The sequence below is a fragment of the Triticum aestivum genome, chromosome 3D (genome assembly GCF_018294505.1).
Source record: "Triticum aestivum cultivar Chinese Spring chromosome 3D, IWGSC CS RefSeq v2.1, whole genome shotgun sequence".
Lineage (NCBI taxonomy): Eukaryota > Viridiplantae > Streptophyta > Magnoliopsida > Poales > Poaceae > Triticum > Triticum aestivum.
The window spans coordinates 517303990-517331736 of record NC_057802.1 but is presented as its reverse complement, the minus strand read 5'-3'; the positions used below and the strand labels follow the sequence as shown (position 1 = coordinate 517331736).

The 27747-nt window shown below is 46.7% G+C and overlaps 3 protein-coding genes across 7 annotated transcripts; 1 reads left to right on the top strand and 2 right to left on the bottom strand.

Annotated features, from left to right (window-relative positions):
• Positions 1 to 6329: 6329 nt before the first annotated feature.
• Positions 6330 to 9077, bottom strand: LOC123080137 (amino acid permease 3). Of its 2 annotated transcripts, none has more exons than XM_044503026.1 (4): positions 8944 to 9077; positions 8134 to 8277; positions 7464 to 8006; positions 6330 to 7369 (listed from the first exon to the last, which is right to left on the bottom strand). In XM_044503026.1, the coding sequence occupies exons 2-4, from the start codon at positions 8252 to 8254 to the stop codon at positions 6585 to 6587; spliced, it is 1449 nt and encodes a 482-aa protein (XP_044358961.1). In that variant the 5' UTR covers positions 8255 to 8277; positions 8944 to 9077; the 3' UTR covers positions 6330 to 6584. The 2 variants fall into 2 exon arrangements, with proteins under 2 accessions (XP_044358961.1, XP_044358960.1); XM_044503025.1 differs by having other exon boundaries at positions 8134 to 8274.
• A 2813-nt stretch (positions 9078 to 11890) lies between these two features.
• On the top strand, positions 11891 to 15012 carry LOC123080136 (uncharacterized). 2 transcript variants are annotated; one of them, XM_044503023.1, is made up of 4 exons: positions 11891 to 12145; positions 12261 to 13578; positions 13687 to 13771; positions 14643 to 15012. In XM_044503023.1, exons 2-4 carry the CDS (start codon positions 12317 to 12319, stop codon positions 14646 to 14648), a joined length of 1353 nt encoding a protein of 450 aa, XP_044358958.1. In that variant the 5' UTR covers positions 11891 to 12145; positions 12261 to 12316; the 3' UTR covers positions 14649 to 15012. The 2 variants fall into 2 exon arrangements, with proteins under 2 accessions (XP_044358958.1, XP_044358959.1); XM_044503024.1 differs by having other exon boundaries at positions 11900 to 12145; positions 12296 to 13578.
• A 1090-nt stretch (positions 15013 to 16102) lies between these two features.
• LOC123075167 (uncharacterized) lies at positions 16103 to 21636 on the bottom strand. 3 transcript variants are annotated; one of them, XM_044497833.1, is made up of 11 exons: positions 21569 to 21636; positions 21381 to 21452; positions 18928 to 19545; positions 18781 to 18855; positions 18620 to 18694; positions 18254 to 18424; positions 17829 to 17900; positions 17666 to 17740; positions 16837 to 17128; positions 16660 to 16734; positions 16103 to 16558 (listed from the first exon to the last, which is right to left on the bottom strand). In XM_044497833.1, the coding sequence occupies exons 1-9, from the start codon at positions 21593 to 21595 to the stop codon at positions 16955 to 16957; spliced, it is 1359 nt and encodes a 452-aa protein (XP_044353768.1). In that variant the 5' UTR covers positions 21596 to 21636; the 3' UTR covers positions 16103 to 16558; positions 16660 to 16734; positions 16837 to 16954. The 3 variants fall into 3 exon arrangements, with proteins under 3 accessions (XP_044353768.1, XP_044353769.1, XP_044353767.1); XM_044497834.1 differs by lacking the exons at positions 21381 to 21452; positions 21569 to 21636 and having other exon boundaries at positions 16105 to 16558; positions 16837 to 16966; positions 17054 to 17128; positions 18928 to 21226; XM_044497832.1 differs by lacking the exons at positions 21381 to 21452; positions 21569 to 21636 and having other exon boundaries at positions 16107 to 16558; positions 18928 to 21226.
• Positions 21637 to 27747: the final 6111 nt, after the last annotated feature.

Below are 27747 nucleotides of genomic sequence, written 5' to 3'. Positions count from 1 at the left end.
TGTGAATGGTTTACTGAATCTCGATCGTAGTGATACACATATTCATAATATTGATGCCAAAAAATGCAAAGTTGATAATGATAGTGCAACATACTTGTGGCACTGCCGTTTAGGTCATATTGGTGTAAAGCGCATGAAGAAACTCCATGCAGATGGACTTTTGGAATCACTTGATTATGAATCATTTGATACTTGTGAACCATGCCTCATGGGCAAGATGACTAAAACTCCGTTCTCCGGAACAATGGAGCGAGCTAATGACTTATTCGAAATAATACATACCGATGTATGCGGTCCGATGAGTATTGAAGCACGCGGTGGGTATCGTTATTTTCTGACCTTCACAGATGATTTGAGCAGATATGGGTATATCTACTTAATGAAACACAAGTCTGAAACATTTGAGAAGTTCAAAGAATTTCATAGTAAAGTGGAAATTATCGTAACAAGAAAATAAAGTTTCTATGATCTGATCGCGGAGGCAAATATTTGAGTTACGAGTTTGGCCGTCATATAAAACAATGTGGAATAGTTTCACAACTCACGCCACCTGGAACACCAAAGCATAATGGTGTGTCCGAACGTCATAACCGTACTTTATTAGATATGGTGCGTTCTATGATGTCTCTTACCGATTTGCCACTATCGTTTTGGGGTTATGCATTAGAGATAGCTGCATCCATGTTAAATAGGGCACCGTGTCCGTTGAGATGACACCGTATGAACTGTGGTTTGGCAAGAAACCTAAGCTATCATTTCTTAAAAGTTTGGGGATATGACGCTTATGTCAAAAGGCTTCAGCCTGATAAGCTCGAACCCAAAGCGGAGAAGTGCGTCTTCATAGGATACCCTGAGAAAACCATTCGGTATACCTTCTACCACAGATCCGAAGGCAAGATCTTTGTTGCTAAGAATGGATCCTTTCTACAGAAGGAGTTTCTCTCGAAAGAAGTGAGTGGGAGGAAAGTAGAACTTGATGAGGTAGTTGTACCTTCTCTCGAATTGGAAAGTAGCACATCACAGAAAACCGTTCCCGTGATGCCTACACTAACTAGAGAGGAAGCTAATGATCATGATCATGAAACTTCAGATCAAGTTACTACTGAACCTCATAGGTCAACTAGAGCATGATCCGCACTAGAGTGGTACGATAATCCTGTTCTGGAAGTCATGTTATTAGACCAAGGCAAACCTACGAACTATGAAGAAGCTATGATGAGCCCAGATTCTGACAGATGGCTTGAGGCCATGAAATCTGAGATAGGGTCCATGTATGAGAACAAAGTGTGGACTTTGGTGGACTTGCCCGATGATCGGCAAGCCATAGAGAATAAATGGATCTTCAAGAAGAAGACTGACGCTGATGGTAATGTTACTGTCTACAAAGCTCGACTTGTCGCAAAAGGTTTTCGACAAGTTCAAGGGGTTGACTACGATGAGACTTTCTCACCCGTAGCAATGCTTAAGTCCATCTGAATCATGTTAGCAATTGCCGCATTTTATGATTATGAAATCTGACAAATGGACGTCAAAACTGCATTCCTTAATGGATTTCTTAAAGAAGAGTTGTATATGATGCAACCAGAAGGTTTTGTCGATCCTAAAGGTGCAAACAAAGTGTGCAAGCTCCGGCGATCCATCTATGGACTGGTGCAAGCATCTCAAAGTTGGAATATAGTCTTTGATGAGGTGATCAAAGCATATGGTTTTATACAGACTTACGGTGAAGCCTATATTTACAAGAAAGTGAGTGGGAGCTCTGTAGCATTTCTGATATTATATGTGGATGACATATTATTGATTGGAAATGATATAGAATTTCTGGATAGCATAAAAGGATACTTGAATAAGAATTTTTCAATGAAAACCTCGGTGAAGCTACTTACATATTGAGCATCAAGATCTATAGGGATAGATCAAGATGATTAATAGAACTTTCACAAAACACATACCTTGATAAGATTTGAAGAAGTTCAAAATGGTTCAATCCAAGAAGGGTTTCTTGCCTGTATTACAAGGTGTAAAGTTGAGTAAGACTCAAAACCCGACTACGGCAGAAGATAGAGAGAGAATGAAAGTCATTTCCTATGCCTCAGCCATAGGTTCTATAAAGTATGCCATGTTGTGTACGAGACCTATTGTGTACCTTGCCATGAGTTTGTCAAGGGGGTACAATAGTGATCCAGGAGTAGATCACTGGACAACAGTCAAAATTATCCTTAGGTGCCTTAAAGAGGACTAAGGAAATATTTTTCGGTTATGGAGGTGATAAAGAGTTCGTCGTAAAGAGTTACGTCGATGCAAGCTTTGACACTGGTCTAGATGACTCTAAGTCTCAATCTGGATACATATTGAACGCGGGAGCAATTAGCTAGAGTATCTCCATTCAAGGCATTGTAGACATAGAAATTTGCAAAATACATACGGATCTGAATGTGGCAGACCCGTTGACTAAACCTCTCTCACAAGCAAAACATGATCACACCTTAGTGCTCTTTTGAGTGTTAATCACATGTCAATGTGAACTAGATTGTTGACTCTAGTAAACTCTCTGGATGTTAGTCACATGGCGATGTGAACTATGGGTGTTAATCACATAACTATGTGAACTAGATTATTGACTCTAGTGCAAGTGGGAGACTGAAGGAAATATGCCCTAGAGGCAATAATAAAGTTGTTATTTTATATTTCCTTATTCATGATAAAAGTTTATTATTCATGCTAGAATTGTATTGATCGGAAACCTAAATACATGTGTGAATACATAAACAAACACTGTGTCCCTAGTGAGCCTCTACTAGACTAGCTCATTGATCCAAGATGGTTAAGGTTTCCTAAGCATTGACATGAGTTGTCATTTGATAACGGGATCACATCATTAGGAGAATGATGTGATGGACAAGACCCATTAGTTAGCTTAGCATAATGATCGTTCAGTTTTATTGCTATTGCTTTCTTCATGTCAAATACATATTCCTTCCACTATGAGATTATGCAACTCCTGGATACCACTTGTGTGCTACCAAATGTCACAACGTAATTGGGTGATTATAGAGATTCTCTACAGGTATCTCCGAAGGTGTTTGTTGAGTTGGCATAGATCGAGATTAGGATTTGTCACTCCGAGTATCGGAGAGGTATCTCTGGGTCCTCTCGGTAATACACATCATAAGCTTGCAAGCAAACTACTAAGGAGTTAGTCACGAGGTGATGTATTACGGAATGAGTAAAGAGACTTGCTGGTAATGAGATTGAACTAGGTATGAAGATACCGACGATCGAATCTCGGGCAAGTAACATACCGATGGACAGAGGGAATTATGTATGTTGCCATAATGGTTCGACCGATAAAGATCTTCGTAGAATATGTAGGAGCCAATATGGGCATCTAGGTTCCGCTATTGGTTACTGACCGGAGAGGTGTCTCGGTCATGTCTACATAGTTCCCGAACCCATAGGGTCTGCACGCTTAACGTTCGTTGAAGATATAGTGTTATATGAGTTATATGTTTTGGTGACCGAATGTTGTTCGGAGTCTCGGATGAGATCACGGACATGACGAGGAGTCTCGAAATAGTCGAGAGGTAAAGATTGATATATAGGACGATGGTATTTGGACATCGGAAGTGTTTCAGGACGTACCGAGAAGGAATCGGGTCACCGGAAGGGGTTCCGGGCACCTTCCCTGCAAGATATGGGCCTTATGGGCCAAAGGAGGGGACAGACCAGCCCACAAGGGAGCTGGTGCACCCCATCCCTTTGTTGGCCAGCCCTAGGGAAGGAAAAAGGAGAGGGCTAGCCCTTCCTGCCTTTCCCTCTCATGGGAGAAAGGAAAGGGGGGCGCCACCCTCCCCTGCCTTTCCCCGCGCTCCACATAAGGAAAGGGAGGGCGCGGCTTGGGAAAGACCCCAACTAGGATTCCTCCTACTTGGGCGCCCCCTTTGGCTGCTCCTCCCTCCCTCCCACCTATATATATGTGGAGGGGGGTGCCTAGCACACAATAGACAATTGCCTAGCTGTGTGCGGCGCCCCCCTCCGTCGTTTACACCCCCGGTCATATGTTCGTAGTGCTTAGGCGAAGCCTCGCGGAGATTACTTCACCATCACCGTCACCACGCCGTCGTGCTGACGGAACTCATCTACTACCTCGACGTCTTGCTGGATCAAGAAGGCAAGGGACGTTACCGAGCTGAACGTGTGCAGAACGCGGAGGTGCCGTGCGTTCGGTACTTGATCGGTTGAAGCGTGAAGAAGTTTGACTACATCAACCGCGTTGTGAAACGCTTCCGCTTATGGTCTATGAGGGTACGTAGACACACTCTCCCCCTTGTTGCTATGCATCTCCATGGATAGGTCATTGTGTGTGCATAGAAATATTTTTGTTTTCCATGCAACGATTCCCAACATAAAGCTGGCGAGCTAAGTTACGATGACGCGGACAGGGAGCTCTTTGACATGATCCGCATTGGAGCTGGGGGAGGAGGTTGCTGTGAGGATGGTCAGGTCGATGACTCAGAGCCCATCCAGGCCGGCTTGTACACCCAACCAGGCTACACCCAGACCGACACGTACACCCAGCCGGGCACCCAGCTGAGCTACATCCAGTCTGGCACGTACACCTACCTAGGCACAAACATGTAGCAGTAGGATTTGGCCACCGGACAGCAGGAGCAGGTGGAGGGCGATGATTTGGATGAATTTGGTGCCGATCCAAAGAAGAAGGGTAGAGGAGAAAGCTTGAACATGTGGGAGGACGAGTTGTCGTGGATGCATGGTTGGGCACTAGCATCGATCTGATCCATGGCACGAAGCAAAAGGGCTCATCATATTGGGCCAACATTCACTCTTGGTTCCATGAACACTAGCATTTCGAACCCTACTCCGACGGTCTCATCCGCAACCGTGGCGCAAAGTGTCTCAACCATTGATGGTACATCATCCAAGAGGTCGTCTCGAAGTATTGCGGCCACTTGAGGCAACTCATCACACATTGGCCAAGTGATGCGCAAATCTCTAGGCAAGTAAGTGTGTTCATCATTTGGCCAGATATGCACTGTTGTCTAGAACATTTGGCCGGATATGCACATTGTTGGCCAGATATGCATCATTGTGTTGGTCATTTATAGTCATTGACAACATTTTATTTTGTATCCTTCCCGTGCATGCAATGTGTTTTTGAAGTTGGAGAAGAAGAGTTTCATCGTCATGCATTGTTTGTTGAAATTGAACGGACAACCCAAGTGGAATCTATTCATTGCCAAGACCATTGCCCATGGAACCAATGAATAACCGATGATCCAATTGATCCAACAAAAGATCCGCCCAAGAAGGTTAGAATAGGATTCTGGGGATAGAAGTGGGAGGAGGAGAAGGAGAACAGAGAAGGGTCGTCAGCCAAGTTGACAGAGAGGTTCGAGGACATCTTGGCGAAGAAGGAGGAGGCATACTTCAAGCGCACCGACATCAAGGAGGAAAAAAGGTCGAGAGGTTTAACATGCTGATAGCGCTGACCGAGAAAAAGATCAAGCTCATAGAGAGGAAGGCCATGCTCGAAGAGAAGAAGGTTGAGATTGCAGCCGCTTCAGAGGACACGAAGATGTTGACCATGACGATGGAGGATTTAGATGACGACAGAAGGATGATCGTGCAAGCCGTCCATTTCAAGATGTTGAAGCGGCAGTAGGAAGAGCTGGAGCCGGAGAAGGAGGCAGCCGAGGCGGAGGCGGCGACAGATTGAGTGTGGAGTCTCGGATTTTCGATCCAGCAGGGCAAAAAATACAATATTTCGCACGGACTACCGAACTTATATTCTTTTGTGACCAGGCATGTAAAAACTATGGATAGTGGCCCCTTTTTGGTTGTGACCGGGGCTGATGTGATCCGTCGCGCGTGTTATGATCGGACAGATTTGAATTTCAAATTATCCATACTAATGGACATTTAGGGGATAATTTTGGATGGTCGGCTCACATACCAGTGTCCCCGGACTGGCCCGGTCCGTTGACGGATGCGGCGTCCGGTTAGGCGGGTCATCGTTGGAGATGCCCTGACCATTACAACTACTTTGCTAGAGGTTACCGTCTCCATCACCCAGTTAATGTATCTATCAGGAAATCCTTTTCTCGCAAACCAACATGTGGTTGGATGGTTAGGAGGACAGTGGTATCCTCAACCCACTAGGGTTCAAGTCCTACGCATCTGTGGCGACTTCGTCAATCTCAAGATGATGTGCCGGCTCAGTCCCTCGGAAGTGATCATAGGGGTAGGATGTGCGTGCGTTCATAGGTGTGAGTGTGTGTGCATATGTATGACCGTCTGCGTATGCATTGTGTTAAAAGAAAGGAAATCATTTTCTCTCTAATACAATTTTTTTAAAGACCACTTAATCTTATCATGCATTTTAAAATCACTACTATAAAGAAACATCATTTAGTTTTTTTCTATGGATCACATGCATGACTACATGAAGTAGTACAAGTCCATCCAGGATGTATTTCTTTGAATTGTTTGAAGGCCAATAACTTCTTTGTCTTGAATCCTACACCTTGATGTATTGTTTGTACGTGCACGATCGTCAACGTCAATTATGTCTTGAATGGGTGGTACACCTTGAGGTCGGATTTGATGCCGGCGATGGATCCGGCGGCCGCCGCAAGGGAGATGGCGAGGCATCCGAGGCTGAGCATCTGGAGGCACACCCACTGCGTGCTCCACTTAGGCACCTTCTTCTGCACCACGTACATCTCCACGGGAAAGTAGACGGTGAGCGGCCAGAACCCCAGCGCACCCAGGAACCCCACCACGTCGTTGAAGAAGGGCAGCATCATGGACACCACCGTCGTCGCCACCACGAACGCCGTCCGCCACGTCGCCCGGAACATGTTCACCTTGTACGTCCGGAAGAGCGGGACCTCGACCTCGCCGGTGACGAACGTGGACTCCGGCCACCTCTTCGCCGCCCATTTCTCGACGAAGGCAAACAGGGGCTGGCAGTACACCTGGTACGCGCCGACCAGGTGGACGACGATGGCGGCGTTGGCCACGTCGAGGAGCCAGAAGGGCTCGTAGAAGCCGAACCCCGTCAGGAGGTTCCCCGGCGCGGCGTCGCCGAAAGCCGCGTAGCCCATGCAGCCGCAGAGCATGTAGAAGACCGTGGTCACCGCGACGCTGACCATGGTGGCGCGCTTCATGACCGTGGACTCCGACGGCGGCGGCGCCCGGATGGTGTCCTGGATCTCGATGAGGATGAGGGAGTAGGAGTAGGCGAATGCGATGTCTCCGAACGCCTGGGTGCTGCGCCACACCTTCTGCATCGGCGTCACCGTGCCGATGCTGATGCCGGTCAGGCTACCCTTCACGCCTCCGTTTGCTGCATGCATGCAGACATCATTGGTTAACACATTGCTCAACAGGATCTAGGGATTGCTTTCGTCGATCTATCAATGTGTATAAGAGTCACCTACCTATGACTTGTACGATGCCGAGGCCGAGGCCGATGGAGGAGTAGGTGAAGGACATGGCTGCGGCGAGCATGGAGAGCCATGAGATCTGGTCGAAGTCGGGGATCTGGGAGAAGAAGACCTGAGCCACGCCGAAGATGATCATGTAGGGCACGCTGGAGACCTTGCAGGGGTCGGCGTGGCCATTGCCGTGGAAGCAGTTAGCCCTCTTGATGGCCAGCATACTGATGGAGGCGGCGATGGTGTAGCCGATAGACACCCCGACGATGTTAGCATACTGCAGCACCCCGCAAATCTGGACCTTGATGCCGCTGAGGTTGGCGTTGACGGCGTCCATGTAGGTGTAGTTGCGCTTGCCGGTGCTCTGGTCGCCGGAGCGGTAGCAGTCGGCGAGCAGTGAGGAGGTGAAGTAGGTGACGAGGGAGAAGAGGAGCATGACGGCGGGGCCGGCCACCCAGCCGAGCTGCGCGATGGCCCAGCCCAGCGACAGCACCCCGGAGCCGATCACCGCCGTGATGATGTGCGAGCTCGCCGTCCACATCGTGCCTGCCCACACCGGCCAGTACGTACGTGCGTCAGAGAGACCAACACCGCAATTAAGTACGCTGTACGTACGTACGCACGCACACCATGAGTCCATGAGTGAGAGATAAGGCGCAGGAGTTTTACGTACCGGTGCGCTTGTTGCGGCCATCGTCGTCGAGCTTGGAGCCGGCAGTCTGGCCAAGCTCGGCGGCGGCTACCTCCATCGGCGGGTAGTAGTAGGTGGCCACGACGTTGTCCGCCATCGCCATCGACCTGTCTCTAGGGTTAACTGCTGCCAACAGAAGAGAGAGAGTAGGCGCGCAGGTGAGAACTAATTAAGAGGAGGCCAGGCCACAGTAAGTGCAGTGCACTCTGCGCGCTAGAGATGCGATCTTGTGCAGCGTGATCTGCAGCAGAGAACGAGTAAATGCAGAGCGCGAGGTGGTGGTGGGTGCCCGGCCTGCCTCTGGTGGGTACCCGCGGTACCGGTGCAATTTATAGGAGGAGCCTGCGCACTGAGCGAAGTGGCTGGCGGGGACGCGGGAAGCTGCTGCTAGTGCTCGGGCTGGAAATCCAAACCCTCTTTTGAAACAGAGTTGACGCATGCATGTAATCTCAGCATTTGCTAAGCATGGTGGTGGTGGTGGACATGATCACATGACAGGGTACGTAGTCTTCCGAGAAGGAGCCAACCATCACCTTTTGCCCTACCTCGTCGGCACAACAGTCAACAGAGCAGGCGACTAACTATCATACCTAAGCCCACCACCCGTAGCTTTTTCAGCCAGTCAATGGTGAAACAGAGTATACCTACCTCTCCACAGTGCTCTAGCACGATGCACGAACGATCGCTAGATGTGATAAGTGATGATAAGATCGCAGCAGTGCCGGCAACTAAGTAACTAGCTAGCTCGCTCGACCCTGGTGAGTGCATTTCGAGTTAAAACAGTTACAGTACCTTTCACTGCAGGGAACTCCTGGAGCAAGAGCAGGGCGCAGCACCGGAGGCACGCACGGCCGGTCGAGATGGCTCGGCGAGAGCTGATCGCTCGTTGCTGCTGCGGCGGTGGTGCTTCGTCTGCATCGACCGGCTGGGTCTTTTATAGGGAAGAGCTGTACGTGCGGCGCCGGCATTTCGGGTCCATCCTTTTCCCCTTGGGCATCTCTTCCTTTCTCCGCCCACTCGCATCGCATGGATCCCAAAGTGGTCCGGCGATCATACGCGGGTTGGATGGCTCTCCGTCGTCGTATCACGAATTCTTTATGACTGCAGTACCATGATTTTTCAGTGCTCAAAATTGATGCCCGGTTCGTGGAACCACTCATTGCGCCCGGTTTTGACCGGTCCAGAACCTGTGGAGGACAGGCGACGAACATTTCCTTTGCGACGGAGGCCCGGAGAGCCGTTCCTTTCCGCGGCAGAGGTTCGCGTCTGTATGAATTAATTAGCTAATCTCCGTTTGAACATGAACATGCTACACATTTTGTAGACTAAATACAGTTAACACGAGCGGTTGCTCGGTCTAGGAATCGCCTGTGATATGATTTTTTTTAGCAAATCGTGTGGTATGATGATGGCCTTAGAAGCAGCGTTTAAACTAGTTCAGTCTCGTTTAATCGTGTGTGGGTCGACAATGGCTTTTCGTTCAGAGAAAGAAAAGCAGCGGCTGGAACTGTCCCTGGCCGGGCCTCTTTTTGTCCTGACCAGCATTTGTGCCCGTAGAGCTGTACTCGAGTGGCATGGCTATATTTCAAGATAACAAAACTGGGCAAGATCTGTGAAGGTTAAATTAACTAGTCCAGTGAGCGGCTTGCTAGCTTGTACTTTTTTGGTTATCCACGATCGAGGGTTGGCAAGTTAAGAGCACAACAAAATAGAGAAGTATCCGGCCGAATAAAGCTTAGTGAATTTTTTTTTAGGGAAGTAAATTTTGGCTGGATCTAACCGATCCTCTAAATTTAGTGGAGTAATTTTTTTGGTCAAATGCATTTCATTTTCGGGCACCGAAATAAATTTCATTGTTTCCTTATTTCACTAAACGATATTTTAATACATCATAGTACATAATTCACCAATTCTTCGCGAAGAGATCCGAACCAAAAATATAAGAACCACAATTAGACACTTAATAAAATTCTAACTTTCATAACTGCTTGCACCAGTTGGATTAATATTTTCTCTATGTCTTTATTTTGAACATTGATGATTCTCTCAACTGGCTTCTCAAGTTTGCACACTTCTTTCTTTTTCAGTTCTGACCAATTCGACATTGTGTTGCCTCTAGTCTCAACTTTAGTCTCTACTCTAGCAAGGAGTGCACGGACATCTATCAAATTTCTCACTATCAATAGATCAATGTAACCTTCTTCCAAATACCAGCACTTGCATCCATTCTACACACAATTTTGAGCAAACAATGAGCCACAAATTGTGACTAATCTGATGAACAACCGGATAAACAAGCATTGATCCCATCTTTTTTGCACTTGAAGAACACCCATCAGGATGTTCCGGCGTGGTCAAAACTCGGCGCATCACCTGCCGCGGGCAGTCATCGCACTTGATGACCGGCAACGGGGAGCCGACGAGCTGGGCCAGTGCTGAGCCCGACCGACGGCCGGGTGTGTTTTTGTCGGTGGTTCACCCATGAGTGAGATTTGAGCGGCTAGAGGAGAAGGCCATACCTAAATGAGGTGTAGAGTCATTGACAGGTTTGTGCGGTTCGGTATCGGTCAATCCATGACAAAGTGGCTGGATGCGTTAAATCCAGCGACAGCGACAGTCGTAGATCTTCCGATTTTCTGCGCCGGCGACAGCGAGAAAGAGAGGCTCAAATCCGGGTGGGCGAGGACCGCGGCAGGGCCTACGAAGCATCGACGGTGGCGCGTGGTGGCCGGCGGAGGCGGGAAGGATGGTGCTGGCGTAGATGCGGCGCGAAAGTGGGGTGAGTGAGACTATCGAAGGGAGCAGAGTTTTTGCTCGAGCGATGGGCGACCGACTAAATATAAGAGCAATTAGGCGACGGAGTAAAATTTTACTCCACTATTCGATTTAGGGAATCGACTAGGTGCGGGTTAAAGAAATAAATGTAAAAAATTACTCCTCTATAGCCGTCTAGGGGATCGGCGGCTAAAGTTGCTCTAAGCACCGTTCTGGTGAGCGGCCTGCCAGATCTGTAAAAGGTATTGTAGAGTTTGTATTTTTAAAACACACTAGCGAAGGCTAGGCAACCTAAGCATTGTTCTGATTCATTTGTAAATTTGTAGAATTTTGTGAAACCTAAGCTCCTGAGGCCATACAAGCTTAGAACCTGAAACGATAAACTTACATAGTTTTGAGACTTAAAAGTGCAGTTTCAAAGTTATAGGACTAACACACCTACAATAGTTTTAGGGCCTATAATTACAGTTTTAAAGTCGTAGGACTAAATTGACACACGTTTTAAGACTTGCTCCCCCGTCCGGATTTATTAGACCTCTTTTCATTTTGAGTCAAAATTTAACCATTAATTTAACTAATAAAACCTTAGGTATATGTCATCATAGAAAACGTCTTTCAAATACAAATACAACAATATACTTTATGTAGCATATACTTTATATATGTAGTCAAATACTTGGTCTAATTTAAACCTAAAATGTAAGGAGGCCCAATAAATTCGGACGGAGGTAGCATGATGCATTTTACTCAATATTCAATGGCTAAAATACAAAGGATGAATGCTTGCCTCCAATGAAAAAAGTCCAAATAATAAGTGACAGCCCTAACGTTTTTTTACAACTAAAGTTGTCATCCAAAAAGAAAAACAAACAAAAAAACTGAAACTTACCATCCAGAAAAATGTTATCATACTTGACAACTAAAGTTGCCATCCTTGGGTCACTAAATTTGCCATAAAAAAATTAGGAGTTGCCATGTTTTCATGCCATGACACTTATGGAGGTAAAAAAAGAAAAAGGACGAAGGCAGAGAAGACCTAGCCGCCGCTGAGCTTCGCCTTTCCCAAATCGAAATTGAGAACGAGGATCTCCTAACTCGGAAGCAATGGCCGCCGGTCATGCCGAGCAGTGGACAAGCGTAGCACGAGGCCGCCGATGCCGGTGAATCCCCTCAAACGTGCTCCAGAGGCATTCACCATCTCAACTTCTCAAGTCCACAGGTACCGCGCCCCCTTCATCTGTGTAATTTATCCCCTATAATCTGGATATATAATCTGGGGATGGCCGTCGACTATTTCATATTCCTCATCATTAGCGTTTCTTTCGTTTGTCCAGAGGTAAAATTCGTCATCTCTTAATCGGTGCATCAGATCTGCGAGTTGGGACTCAGGATGCCGCCGTCGAGATCTAGAAAGCGCACTTCGGCGCCGCCGGCCACGACTGCGCGCGCAAGGAGGTGCCGCCGGCCTGCGGCGGTGCCATTGGATGATGTCGCTGGCGCAGTGGCGCCCCCGTTTTCTTCCCCCCTCTGGGCGTCGCTTTCAGATGATTTGGTTTGCGAGATAGCCTGGAGAGTGCTCTCGGGCGATATTCTGGACTACGTGCGCTTCCGCGCCGTCTGCACCCGTTGGCGGTCTGGCACCGTCTGCCCGCGCGGCCGCGGCGTCGCCGATCCGCGCTTCCACCCGCGCCGCTGGATGATGCTGCCGGAGGGCCATGGCCTCTACCCCGGCCACAGCAGGCTGCGCGGCTACGTCCGCTTCTTCAACCTTGACACGGGAACTTTTGTCCGTGTCAAGCTCCCGCTGTTCAACAGCCACTGCGCTCTTGACTCGGTTGACGGCCTCCTCCTCCTCCAGAGGGACGAGGACACCGGCATCCGCCTCGTCCACCCGTTCACCGGCGACATCGCCGAGCTCCCACCACTCGCCACCCTGCTCGCGCAGCTAAAGAACGACCCATCGGTCCCTCATGGTTCTGATCCTTACTGGTGGTGGTCCTTAATCAGATACTGCGTCTGTGCTACCGTGTCCTGCAGTGCCGGAGCCATCACCGTGATGCTTGTGTTCCATCATCTGCGACGTGTAGCCTTTGCTACCTCCGAGGACCGGCAATGGGCAATGCCAAGCTGGGAAATCCCAGTAAACATCGCACCCTTGTCGCTCCAAGGCAAGCTATACTTGGTGCAATTTCCTTGCGCTAATGGCTCGCTGGTCTTCCAGATGGAGGTTGGTTCGCCGCCGCTGCCGCCAAAGATGATTGCCACATGCCCAGCAGATAAGCTCTACGGCGGCTACCACCTTGTAGAATGCAACTCGCAGATCCTGCTTGCCGGGTATACCGACAGCTCCATGTCTCACATTTTGATCTATAAGCTCGAGGACCTCATCTTGGAGAGGTTTGTCCCGGTAACAAGCATCGGAGACCGAGCCCTCTTCCTTGAAGATCGGAGCCTGAGCGTCTCGTCCAAGGCACTGCCAACCATCATCGCTGAGACAGTTGTGTATACATGTCCACTCAACCGTTGTTTTGCGCAATACCGTCTCACTACCGGTGCTTGGTCTCAGCCATTCGATGGATATAGCGACGGCTTCAACCCAGGTCCTTATAGCCTCATCCAACATGTCATTAGCTGCTGCATTCGCAATGTTTGGTATGTCAGTGGTCCTACTCTGTGTGTCCTCGCACCGTCCCCCGTCGTCCGCAATTGGTCCTTGGATCATCTTATTTACTGGGCCATTCTTCTTGTGATCCTTTTTAGGAACAAAGGGCTGGTATATTCTGAAAAGGAAACCAAAAAACCCGGATGGCTTTGTTGGAAGGTGAAGAGAAAGCTTCGCATTTGGGTAAATCTTACTCACAATTAACACTTGGTCTTTTGTACTAACATCATGATAGTCTTAGTAACCACCTCTCCTTTTATTCTCTTATAATAAATAACCAATCAGCCAGCCAGCCACAATAGTTTATGCCCTTGATCAATACCCAGGTGAAAAAACCTCGACAGTCAGAATACTCCCAGTTCACAAGCAGTTCTGAAGAGGTGTTTGTGCTACTTACAAACCCATTGTTTTCTGTTCAGATGATATGCAGCATTGATATTTGCCCAGCTGTTTTAAAAGAAATTCTGCACAATAAATCAATCGTTCATCCACTGGTACTTACTTTAATATGCAATTTGACTTGCATAATTTCAGCTAGCAATTTAGCAGCTGCAGATGACATCTCACTATAGAACTTGCAATCATGTACTCCCTCCGTTCCTAAATATAAGCCCTTTTAGAGATTTCAATAAGGACTACATACGGAGCAAAATGAGTGAATCTATTGGAATCTCTAAAAGGGCTTATATTTAGAAGCGGAGGGAGTAGAAGTGTATTTATGCCTTTGGTAGCTTATTTTACTGTTCTATTTGTGGCGCGCACATTTGTTCGTGAGGTGTCTTGCTAAAGACCATTAGATTCTTCTTTTTATTACTAAAACAAGCTAAATGATTCTGCAAGGAGAAACATGTTAGAGAAAGCAAACATGCAAATGATTATGCTAGTTAATTACCCTTGAGTTATTACACACGCAGCAGCTAGCTTTTTTATTTCTTTTTTGTACATGTGCTCAATGATCTTTGTACATGTGTGTTTCTGCTTTTACATTTGATCAGATTGTTGTAATTAGAATAATCCCTGATCTTACATCTCCTTTTCTACTTTTTATTGCTAGGCGTGAATGGCCTGTATATATCCAGAAGCCGGTGGATTGATTTTCTTTGCACCATCAGATGGGGAGATCAAGCTGGATGTTTTTATCCATGTCCTGTTTCTTGCCAGCATTTAGGTTCATATATCTTTGGTTCAACTCTCGTGTAGTTAACGGGTGCTTTCACATTAGTTAGATCCTCGACCTTACTACTGAAAATTACACCCGTTCATTAAAGGATGGGGTTTCTCAAGGTTTGCTTTGAGAGTTTGGACATTTTAGATGTGAATCATTTATCCGAAGATCGGTCATAGATCCTTCTGGGACTTCGGATGTCTCTGGGAAACGGGCATCGGGCACAATCAACAAGACTAGGCGTAAAGCAGTTTGATTCTGTTCGTTGTAGATCATTGCAAGTTGGTTTTTTTTTTTTTTTTTTTTTTTTTTTTTTTTTTTTTGCAAAAACGATCCAGATATATTATCAAAGTTCACTACAAAGCACGTCAGACATAATAAACATTACATCGAGATTACTATAGTTGTGAGAACACGCTTTGCTGCTCCCCTATCGGAGCTGGCTTGACCATGTCAATGACGGTCAGGAAGTCTTCATGCACGTGCCTCTAAGGACCAGCGCCCGGGAGCCGAGTATCACCATCGCCCGGGAGCCGAGTATCTGACACCAAATCTCCCCGGTGAGATGGTAGGAATCTACGACAGATGACACCAAATCTCCCCGATGAGATGGTAGGAATCTACGACTGAGCTCGATGAGATGGTAGGAATCTACGACTGAGCTCGGGGCGGCGGTCGCCTTGCAAGGAGCCGAAGCGAAGGACGGCCCGGTCAAAAAAAGCAAGTAGACAACTGAAGCCTTGCGAGAGTCGCAACACAAGCCGTGGTAGATGGTAATCCTTGGAACGCCCTTCGGTTCGGCTCCTTCAAAATGATTCACATGATGTAGATGGCTACCTCATTGAAATGGCACGGACAAAATTCATGATCACTGCTGGGATTGGAGGATGGTGCACTCATCTCACGCTTGTATATGAACCGTGCTATCTTACTACATAGACAACAGAGATCTCTCGCGTGTTCTTGGAAGAAAAGAAAAGTGTCATCTATGTACCTTGGGGATGATCTCTGGCCAGAATATGATGGTGCTTAAGTTATCTACTTGGCCTGCTGAAGATGTTCAGTTTGCGAGTTTTTTTTAGAAAAAAAGGCGCTTGCCCGGCTTTAGCGACCTGAAGCCCTTAAGAGTTTACAACAAGGTACGAAATAAAGAGGTTCTAAGATGAGCGAACAGAATCCCAAATATTGCATCACAAGCGAAGGAGGAAGGCAGCATGCAGCCAGCAACACACACAGTCAGGTTTGTCGGTTTGTCGCGGCCTCGACTGCGAGGAACTTGTATTGAGCTAAATGCCAGCTGGCCAACTGAACATACACCGTTCTAACATGTACGAGTCACAGTTAACATAAATGCAATCTAGAAAGTAGAAACTGAGAAAAGGAAGCCAGATGAATCCAGGTAAAGCCAACTGACAGATAGTTCAAAGCACTGATAAGTTGAAGTCTAGGCACGGACAGAGTCACAGGACAGATAAGTTCAAGTCTAGGCTAGGCACGGATAGAGTCACAGGACAGATAAGTTCAAGTCTAGGCTAGGCACGGATAGAGGCAGTCATAGGACTACTTAAGCAAACAGATCCAAATAAAGTCTTGGGTTTTCAACCAGGTCGCCTGATCTCTCATTTTGGGGCTGGAATTGGATCGGTCACGCGCCCTGCCTGGACAGCATACTCCCCTGGCCAGCCGGAGCTCCGCTGTGGTTCTTGCTCCTCCACTGGCTCCTCCTCTCTTGCTCTGTCACCTTCAGCTCCCGCCACAGCTTTTGCCAACTCCATCTTTTCTCCTGTTTTTGCCTCCAACATATGCTGTGCAAGTTAAATGAGTCATTGTCCACTCAGTCTGCTACTATATGTTGCACGACTTAAGATAAGGTGTGCCTTTGTTGATGATCTGCTACTATATGTACCTTAAGATGCGGTACCCCTTGGTTGATGATCGCCAAGTTCTTAGCAAAGTCGGTATTGTCCTTAACCATCATAAGCTACAACACAAACAAAGAAACAGTTATTAGACCAATTGACACTTTGCTCCCTGTCATGCCAAAAGCGTTACATACAGCATGGATACAGACAGGGTTAGCTACCTCCGAAGGTGCAGAGCTGCTGGAGCCATCAAGCATTGCCACCCTTTCTTTTACAGAGACCATGGGGAGACAAGATTCAAACTCATCTGCGGTAGTAGTATATGCTTCCCTTGAACCATCATCTTCCAAGCTTACGATCCGTGCAAGGAATGCAAATATAGTTAACTATCTGCCACCATTGATGTTGGGGCATGCCATGTGTCTGAGGTCTACATACCTTCAAAGATAAGAAGGCCCTGGACAGAGCACCCACATGTTCCCTGATCATGGACATCACAGGCTCATGGTTGTCCTGAAAAAGAAACCCAACAATCTTTATGCCAAAAAATGATTATGTGCATTATCATAGATATCCTAGCATTGGTTAACCGTTATACTTTCTACCGTTCCAGATCAACCAAAACCAATGCACTTCACAGTTAATAATGGTGACTACAATGAAAGGTCTGGTACTACCTTGACAACGAGCACATCATTCACCCCCCCCCCCCCCCCCCCCGGAGCCTTCGCCGTCCTGCTATAAACATATAAAGTTCATTTTTATTTGCAGCCAAGAAAGCATGATGAACGATGAACATTTTATGGTCCTTACGAAGCTAAACTCCTTCGATGGAAATCACAGTGTAACAGTGGTACACTAGTGTGGCAATATAATGCTATACTAGTAACTAGGTCAATATGGTTAAAAATGCAAGATTGCTAGAGAGCACCTCATCCTCCCTGACATTAAATTTAAACATGCAAGGTTCATTTTAGTGATGTAACAGGTAGGCAGCTAAGAAATAATTAGAAAATCATGAATATTTTGTGATGAGGGTTCTGTAATCACCTTGGAAGATGAGGCATTGTTCACAATCATCTCGTTCATCTTCATAACATTCTCACGGAGGCTTAGGATCATGTCCTGCAATCGAACAACAAAATGTTATTTACAAAAGCAACGTATGATAAGTTCGTGTGCAAAGAAGATATGTTTATACTGCTACATATACCTTTAAAACCAAGACGTCGCTGGAGAGGGAGGTCATCTCCTCATTCTTTGCATCAGATGTTTCACCTTTGTCCTGAAAATTAAAAGGTTCTTGTTGATTTGTACTTACTAGAATAGTACCCATGCGTTGCTATGAAGCTATAATAGAAAAAAGGAGAATAGGAATTTGTCAAATGAGGAAATCGATTGGCATTGGCTCGGCGATCAGTTATATGCAACATACAAGCAGTGGTTTGATGCATGAATGTAGAGATAACAACCACATAATAGTTGAATGCATGAATTTAGAGATGGAATGACCAAATGAGTACACAGACATGCAAAAGTCGTGGCCATACATGTGTAAAGTAGGGGAAGTGAAGCCACCACCAACTCAAAATTAAGTAGGAGGAAAGATACACAGTGCAAAAGAGCTAGTGAACGTACCAAGGTTTGGATTGCTGAAGCCTCCGAATCAGAAGCTCTGTTCTTTTCACGGTTATGCGGTGGCACATAGCTTGGAACAATTGGAGGTGGCACATGGCTTGGAACCACTGAAGGTGCTGGGCCTTCCCTGGTCCATGTCATCTCATTCAGCCTCTTGGAGCCATCTCCTTCCTGGTATAAGCATGATACCGTTAGATAGGAATCACAAGGGGCGTCTAAGAATGATTAGATAACTATGAAATGATGATCAACTAAACTGATCGCACAAGGTTCATTTTTCAGTGGTATCTAAGAAAGAATTATAAAATGTTGAATATTTGTGATGAGGGTTCTGTTTAGGTATTCTCAACCAACTTATGTAATCACCTTAGAAGATGAGACGTTGTTCACAATCATCTCCTGTGTCTTCGTTACATTCTCATGAACGCTGAGGAGTAAATCCTGTAATCGAACATCAGGATATGTTACAGAGATGAACCGTATAATCAGCTCGTGTGCAAAGAAGATATGCTCGTACTGCTATGTACCTTTAAGAGCATGATGTTGCTGGAGAAGGAGGCCATCTCCTCTGCATTCTTTGCATCAGTTGTATCACATTTTCCCTGAAAACAAAAAGATTGTTATTGATCTGCACTTCACACAGTGCAAAAGAACAACTGAACTCGCATACATACCATCTCCTCCAAATAATCATGTGGCTGTTGAAGAGGAACCCCATGCTGCGGCACATTGGCTGGCTCGGGAGCTTGTTGGTATTTCCTGATCAATGGCATTGCCATTGTCATCCCTCGAGGAACAGGTGGGTCATTCCCTGCCTCCAGTGTTATTCTTCTTTGGTCAGAGTTCATATTTGGAAGCATGAAATACTGCAATATCATGATTCTGGGCATAGGCAATGGTGTGCCGGTGATGCTCTGAAATGACTCCGGACAGATGAAATATCTGTTGCGCCTCCGCTGTTTCCCTGTGACCACATGATTTTTGACCTTAATCCTGGAGTTGGGATCGACATTCTTCTTCTTAGGTTCCATCAGATCATCCCCTTCCGATTCTTGTGCTGGATTCGAGTAACTTTGATATTCGAACCACATACGATTTCTCACCCTATTGAACATCTCGAACTCAAGGAACTGCTGTTCCGTCAACACAATGAAATAAAGGTGGTGATTGTCGAAGGCACGGTCGTTCAAGTAGGCTGATGGCTGAAGAAATTGGGCGTAATTAAGTGAAATGACAATGCACTGCTTGGCTGTTAATTTTAACCATTTCTGACGAGTATTTTCCAAGGACCTCTGAGGGAAAACAAAATAAACCCAAATATTGTTAGGCCCTGTGAGATATAGAATGTTATTTGATATATAGAGCAATTGGCAATTGGCAAAAGCAAAAATTGCAGTAGAAGGAGGACATCCAAATACGGTGAATTGCATGCAGTGAGAAGAAAAACTAGACCGTTCACTACTCAGTACTACTGCCGATAAAGCCTCCCAAAACGAATAGCGGATACAGTTGTGTGCTTACACTACTTAAATACTAAATATCGCAATAGATAATTAATATATGTACAGTTGTGTCAAGCCATTTTGCGTAACGACATTAACCTAATCTCCAGTTACTGATGGAATCCATACTGTGACATGTAACAGAAACCATGGACCTTCAGCATTTCAAAACAAGAACATGCTCTAACTGTGACAGACGCATAGTTATGAAGGACACTAACTGCAGAAGAAAATATAATGGACATGATCATTGAGTAAAAATATTAGCCCGCAAATGCATCATGAACATCACATAAAGCCGTGTACCTTGATCAGTAGCAGTTGTCATATACACGTATTATCCAAAAGTCATTCAGCCCTACTTCCATAAACATTACGCCAGTACAAGATGAAAGTACTAAGCACTAACTCAACCATACATGGATGTATAGAGATATACTATCAAAGCAGATGATATGATACGGTAACCAAACTTCAGTGGCAGAGCAGTAACTAATTTATCACGGACGTATTTCGAATTTAAGTACCAACGAGGCCGGTCTAGAAGATTTCTGTGCAAACGAGCTGCAGGAAACTAACCCCGCATGATATATACCAAGAAAGTTTGCCACAAACCGAAGCCGAGCCAAGAAACACCGTAAAAGAAACCAAGAACGAAGAGGTCCGTCGGAAAAAAATAAATTAAACTTACGCAACTACGCATACACACACACATAAAGAACTTCACAGAAAAAACCAAGAAACAAGATCAATGGCGGCCCATCTACAAGATCTATACAGAAAGTTTGCCACAAATCAAAGCCCAACCAAGAAACACCGTAAAAAATCATACCATATAAAAAACACCTTTTCCTTGAAAAAGAAACCAAGAACAAAGAGGTCCATTGGAAAAGAAAACCCAAGGAACTCACGCAAATATATATATATACGCAAAAGAATAAACAAGAACGTATATCAAGAAACCCACGGAACGTAGGCGCATATATATCTCCAAAAAGAACTTCCACAGAAAAAAAAAACCAAGAAACAGATCAATGGAGGCTCAATCTCTAGAAGATCTGTATATGTGCGAAGTACCTGCACAGGACAGCCACCACAGAAATATACCAAGACCGGGAGGAAAACATGCCCAAATCAAGAAAATCCGGGCTTGAAGAGCAAACCAAGAAACTTAGGGAACGGGAAAAATCAAGAAACGTACGGAACAACGCACGCTAGAAGAAAATCAAGAAACAAGAAAGGGCGGTGCGGCGAGCGATGGCAGCTACACCGGCGCACGCCAGCGGCTCCTTTTCGTGTCATGCATAGCGACCGGGGGTGGCCGCCGGCTCCGCCTCCGCCTCGTGACACACAACGAGGTAGCTAGGTAGGGTTTTATACTCCCGATCTACACATATCCGTGCCATAAAACCAGGTTCAGATCTTCCCTTAAATCACTCGCAAAAAAAAAAAGATCTTTCCTTGAATCAGAATGCAGCAGTCCACCCCCAAAAAACACAGCCCCAAATAAACGTGAGAAAGGAAAAACGCAACCCAAGCGTAACTAGACGAGTCAGCCTGATTTCCCCAACCTTTCAAACAAGGGCAACGAAAGATTAGCGGGACGCAAAGGAGGGCCGGCATACCTGCAGGTCGCTGTTGTTGTGGAAATCGTGCCATCTCGCATACATCAGCGGCGGGTCGTGCGGCGGGTTGGCCTAAGAAATTAGGAAAGGCAAAACCGAACGTGTGAGACTAGAAACCTAGAGAAAGAAGTTCAAAAAACGGAGAACGAGAGAAAGAACACGAGAGTGCGAGATAGAGAGAAATCGACCTGTCCCGGTGCTGCCACGAGCGCCATTGAAGCTTGCTCTCCTAACTTGCTTGCTCAAGCAATGGCTCCTGCTACAGGAGGGGGGCTTATATGGGGGCAGCTGGAGTGGGAGGCTTGGGAACTGGGAGCTCGTCTATAAATCACGTGAACCTAGTCCATGAGACCGACCACAACTATCTCAGCTGATCGGCAGAGGGTGTACGAGTCCACGAGGCTCTCTTCACCACCTAAAAGCTTTTCACCTTTTACCTTAAAAATGTGATGGGAAGTGCATGTTCCGCTGGGTCAGACATGGCACACACTTGCCGCGGGTTTTGCTACATTCACTCAAATTCTATGGCTCGCTGGATTCAAAGGAATTATATACTAGGTTTTTTAAATGATTTTGGAAAAAAAAATCTTAGGGATTATTTTGCACGCTGTTTTGGAGTTATAAATTTCTATCCACTGTAACCTTTTTGTATATTTTCTTATATTTTCATGACGCATCAAACACTTTTTTTATCTAAATTTCTATGGTTTCTAATTTTATATAGGACTGAAAAGGACATGTCATTTCAATCTTATTTTTAAGTTTTTTCCATTATTTAAGTGTGTCGCTTTAAACTAGCTTATTAATGAAGACACAAGAAAAGCATTTATCATCTTATTTAAGCAAATGATTCCCTTAAAGCAACTCCAACGCAGTGACCCAAATAGCGTTTTGTTTTTGCATGCGTTTTATTTGTTTGGGTCGCCCGGGCGGACGGTTTGTCCGCTTTTTCGTTTGGGTCAGACGGTGCGTCCAACGGCAGCCGAGACATTTTTGACATGTTCGCCCCGACATTTCGTCAAACACGTAGCAGGCAGGGGAGCTCGTAGCGGCTGGGCATAGGGAGGCGAGGCCGACGGCTGCAGTAGCACTGGCCCAGCGCGAGTGTGAGGCGAGACCGGCGGGCGAGCTTGAACTCCACGGCGGGAGCGGCACTGAGAGCATGGCACGGCTGGGCGCCGCGAGGCGGCGGCGCCTGCGGCCTGGCCAGCGCAGCCACGAGCTTCATCGGCGGCGAGGGCGGCACAGAGAGCATGGCACCGCTGGGCGCGGCGAGGCGGGCGCCTGCGGCCTGGCCAGCGCGGCCACAAGCTTCATCGGCGGCGGTGTGCAGCGGTAGAGAGAAACAATAAATAAATAGGTGGGTGGGTGGATGGCAGGTGGGCCGGGCGGGGCTTGCACCGGACAAAGGCGAACGAAGAGGATAGCGAAAATGTTAGGTTTGTATCCACCTCCGACCCAAATCTATCCCAACGTTGAGACGTAAATCGGTCTGAGTGAATACAAAACGGATAAAAGATAAAAATGGATATGTGCGTTGAACAAAGGATTTTGGCAGTATAGACACGAGCGGACACAAACAGACAAAATGGATCCGCGCGTTGGAATTGCTCTTAGAATGCAAAGTTGAAGGGTGAATGCTCCACCACACATTTTGATCCATTCTAAGAGCATGTACACCCGACTCCCCAAACGTCCTATATATGACTGTACGTCCGTTCACTTACCGGTCAAAAACCTCGACTTAGACGGACGCCTGCGGCATGTTTACGATCAGTCAAAAAACCTCGACCCAAACGGATTCCTCATACCGTCCCAAACGCCCGGGCTGACCGTCAAGCCTCATATCCAGCCCAAATCTGGGGCGGATATGGGCGCGCCCGGATGGATGGCCCGGTCCCTAACCGTTCAAACAAATTCGACCCAAACGGACGCCTCATACCGGCCCCAAATGCCCGGGCTTGATCAGCATCCTTCATATCCAGCCCAAATATGGGGTGGATATGGGCGCACCTGGGCGCGTCTGCCACGTCGGACCAGACAGTCCGACTACACATCAAATTGCACCAAATCCCCCTTTGACCTTGTCGATTTGTCCTTACCCCTCTCCTCTCTTCACCCTCGTCCATGTCGGCCCGCCCCTAGGTAGCGTTGGAGTATCTGAGAGAACCAAATCTGCAGGGTACAGAAAGGTTGCTGGATATCGGAGAGGCAAGAGGTTTCCTAGGTATGCTCGGTTCAATTGATTGCGTGCATTGGCAATGAAAGAGCTGCCCCAAAGATTTGCGCGGGATGTACCAAGGTCACGTCAAAGATGCCACCATCATACTGGAAGCAGTGGCATCACATAACTTGTGGATTTGGCATGCTTTTTATGGAATGTCTCGTTCTCACAACGACATCAATGTGCTCCAGTGATCTCCCGTGTTCGGGAGACTTGTAATGGGGAATCGCCGCTAAACCATCCCCTTTGCCTTTACCCGAAACAGTAAACACACTTTTCATGCCCAATTGATACCGTAAACTCTTGACATATTCTTTATTTTGCCTTGTTTCGGGAAGACACTTCGACTCGTTGCAAGCACATCTTAACGGGTGTCTTCCAGAGCACATATTAAGATCATGATGATCCCGATCACAAATATATGGTTGTAACAATCAAGTCCTCATAACCATCCATGTCCTTATTATAAGTGTTTCAGAAGCAAAGGTGATAACGATCCAATCTAAAAACTGGAATTTAATTCTCTCGCAAAGGCTTTGTAGAAACCTTTGTCATAAGTGCACGTCATCTCATGGGTTCAATTACTCAGAGTCACAACTTAGGGAAAGAGGTTGGGAACCTTTCTGCTATCTGTTACCGGATCACCAAAGGGACTCATCAATGGAGTTGCCCAAACCCATGATTTTGACAAGCGTGGAGAACAAGTCCACATCCCGGAACAATAAGATGTAGATCAGCTTATCAAATTTCTGCAGATGCATCAAAATCTTCAAGACCATCAGTTGTGTTAGGGCTTTTCTCTCTCTAATTGATTTTGGTGTTGATGATAATGCGCTTTGCGGAGTAACCGTGTGCATTGAGCATTTCAGAGATTCATATCTATGACACATGATGGTTTGATTCACCTCGGTGAGGAAAAGAGCGAAGACGGGTTCTCCGGCATTTCTTTTTTGTTTGATTTGAGTCATAGGAAATCCGTGCTATCAAGAGGAGGTTCACATTGGAAGGCATGGGTGGATTCAACACGTACACAACCTAAAATACACCCACGACACCTTCCCAACTTCGGAGCATTCTTCTGTTATGTTCTGGCTTTCCTGAGGGTAATTGGCGGTAGTACCACTGGCCACCACGATAGTACTGTTTGTGCGGCACTTCCACTGGTATGCCGCGGCTACTACCGGGAGGGTCTCTGTTACCTTTCTGGAATTCATGATTTCGCTAGAGTACCCCACGCACTACCGTGGATTTCTCTGTTACCCCTCTGGGATTCGTGGTAGTACCGCTTGCTCCTAGCGATAGTAACGCTTGTGTGGTACCTCCTCTAGAGTACCGCGCGCACTACCATGGAAGTATCTATTACCCCTGGCTAATTCGTGGTAGTACCGCTTATTAGAGGTGGTAGTACCGCTCCGGCAATACTATCGCGCCAGCTCCGCGCTGGTCCATTGTGGGTGTCAGCAAGTACCTCTGTGCTTAGCGTTGGTACCGCTTAAGGCAAACCAGGAACATGACGGTTGGACTTGCACACCCACTAAATAAAGGGAGTCTTCTTCCCCATGAAAACTACCTTCTTCCCCCTCATTTTGCTCCATTGTTTCTCAAGCTCATACCTGCCTGATCTCCTTTGCTAGCTAACCAAACTTGTTGATTTGCTAGGGATTGAGGGAGGAGACCTAGATCTACACTTCTACCAAAGGAGATTTGGATCCCACTTACATTCCTTGTGGATCTTGTTACTCTTGGGTGTTTGGGCACCCTAGACGGAAGATGTCACCTCGGAGCTACATTCCACTTTGGTGAAGCTTCGTGGTGGTGTTGGGAGCCTCCAATTAAGTTGTGGAGAGATCCCCAACTTTGTTTGTAGAGGTTCGTCGCCACCTTCAAGGACACCACTAGTGCAATCACGACATCTTGCATTGTGCGGGGCGTGAGGAGAATAACGTGGTCCTAGTGACATTTTGGGAGCATTGTGACTCCACACCTCCCCAACGGAGATGTACCTCCCACAAAGGAGGGAACTTCGGCAACACATCCTTGTCTCCATCGACTCCACTCGCGGTTACTTCGTGCCTTTAATTTGTGCAAGCTATTATTGTGTGTTTATCTTGTGATTGCATTTGTTGTTGTTAAGCTTGTCATATAGGTTGTCCACCAAGTTGCATATCTAGACAACATGATTTCTTGTTGAGCCTTAATATTGCTAAAAGAAATTAAAAAAATTAGTCGCCTATTCACCGCTCCCCCTCTAGTTGACCATACTGATCCTTTCAAGTTCCACGCGCAGGTACTCAGTGATCTTGTGGGGCATATGTGGACCCATAATGGAAACCAAAAGGCTAATGTTTGAATTGTGCACTTCAAATGATTTTTTTTGCTCAAGCTATGTATTTTTGCTACCAACAAGTATTTATTTACGTGTGATATTCACATGTATGATAGAAGTGCATGGATTTGAGGGTTAGCATTTGATGAGTGTGGCTTCTCACCAGCCAATATGAGGAGCCGTCAGAGGCCGTCCGCGATCGCGCCCGGGTGCGCTCGTAGATGTTTAAGCAGTCGGATTTGCCAAGTATGCATACAAACGTGCATGGACCTAGCAAAAGTGAGCCCTGAAACGTTCACGGACGCGTCCAATCGCGTCCGCCCAATCACCCCTCATTTTTCACACATTGCAACCACATTTCTCATTTCCAAATCCCCATTTTCATACAATGCCATGCAGCATCCATAATCTACATATATAAAATAAAGTAGCAAACTAACATACTGACTACTCTTCATTTGAAATGTTGATGACCTCCTTGTTGGAATCGCTGGCCTCGTGGTCATTGGTGGCCGGGTGAGACGCCGAAGCCTCCTTTTCATCCTCCTTGTCCATGAAGAGTTGCTCATGCTTCATGTCCACCTCGTGGATGAAGCGGTGGTTCGACACCACCTTTGCCTCAGACGGGATGGACTCAAGGATGGTCTATTGCTCTGCTGTCTCCTGCGGTTAGGTGAGCTTGGACTCCACCAACGCATCCTCCATGTCGAATCTGTCCTGCAGTTGGTGCCTCCTCCTCGTTCGATGATGGCTCCTCTTATTTCGCCTCTACCATCCTTTCCGATGCCTCCACCTCCTCCTACTCCAGCACCTCCTCGTCCGAAGTCTCCTATTTTGGAGGCATGCATCTCTGCCAGGATCGCCACCCAACACTCCGGGGTAAGTAGCTTGTAGTATGTCACCTTGGTGCGGATCATGGCATCAGCCAGACGACGATAGCGACGGTGAGCTCAGATTGGAAGCAAGAGAGAGAGAGAGGAGGGGGCAATGGCGGCGCGGACGAGAGGAGTGGAAATGATGACGTGGCTAGGGTTACCTAGTTGTCCGGCTTAAATAGCCAAATTGGGCGGCACGCTGGAACTGCGACATGAATGCGTCCTCATCGTAATCGGAGGAGGCACTCGTCGGACCGACAGGTTTTGGCACGGCCCTTGCTCATCAGTTCAACATGGCCGATGTGTCCGGGACATATAGGCTGCGTACGAGGGTGCCGGACAGCCGGATGTATAGGCCGGTTCGAGGGGTTCTGTTGGTCGCAAAAAAGTGACCATGCCGTCTGCCTGGACGTATAAGGGGGCTTTGAGGGCTCAGGTTGTAGATGCTCCAAGTCGCCGATATCTCAGGTTGTGTTTTTTTTTTTCTTGAAAAGGAATATAACCTCCTAGCTTCTGTAGTGTTTTATGATGGTCATATATTATTAATTATTAAATAATGGCAATCAAAGCCAAGTATTTGCCGGACAAAATCGGCTACAATAAAGAAAACCGAGTCCATATAAATCGGATCTACTCCCTCTATCCCATAATATAAGAGCGTTTTGAGTGTTTTTACATTACATTAGTGTAAAAAACACTTATATTATGGGACAGAGGAAGTACCTCCCCGCAGTATCTCCACACATCTACCATGAACCCCACGGCCATGGATCATAATCCACCGATTGACATGTAACCGAACAACGAAAAATACCCTTATTGTGGTGTTTTTTCGACAATATCCATTTCACAGTACCGCATGCATCACAAATTTGAGTACGTCTCAAACATATCTATATAATCTTTTTATTGTTTCATGCTATGTTTATATTATTTTGGCAT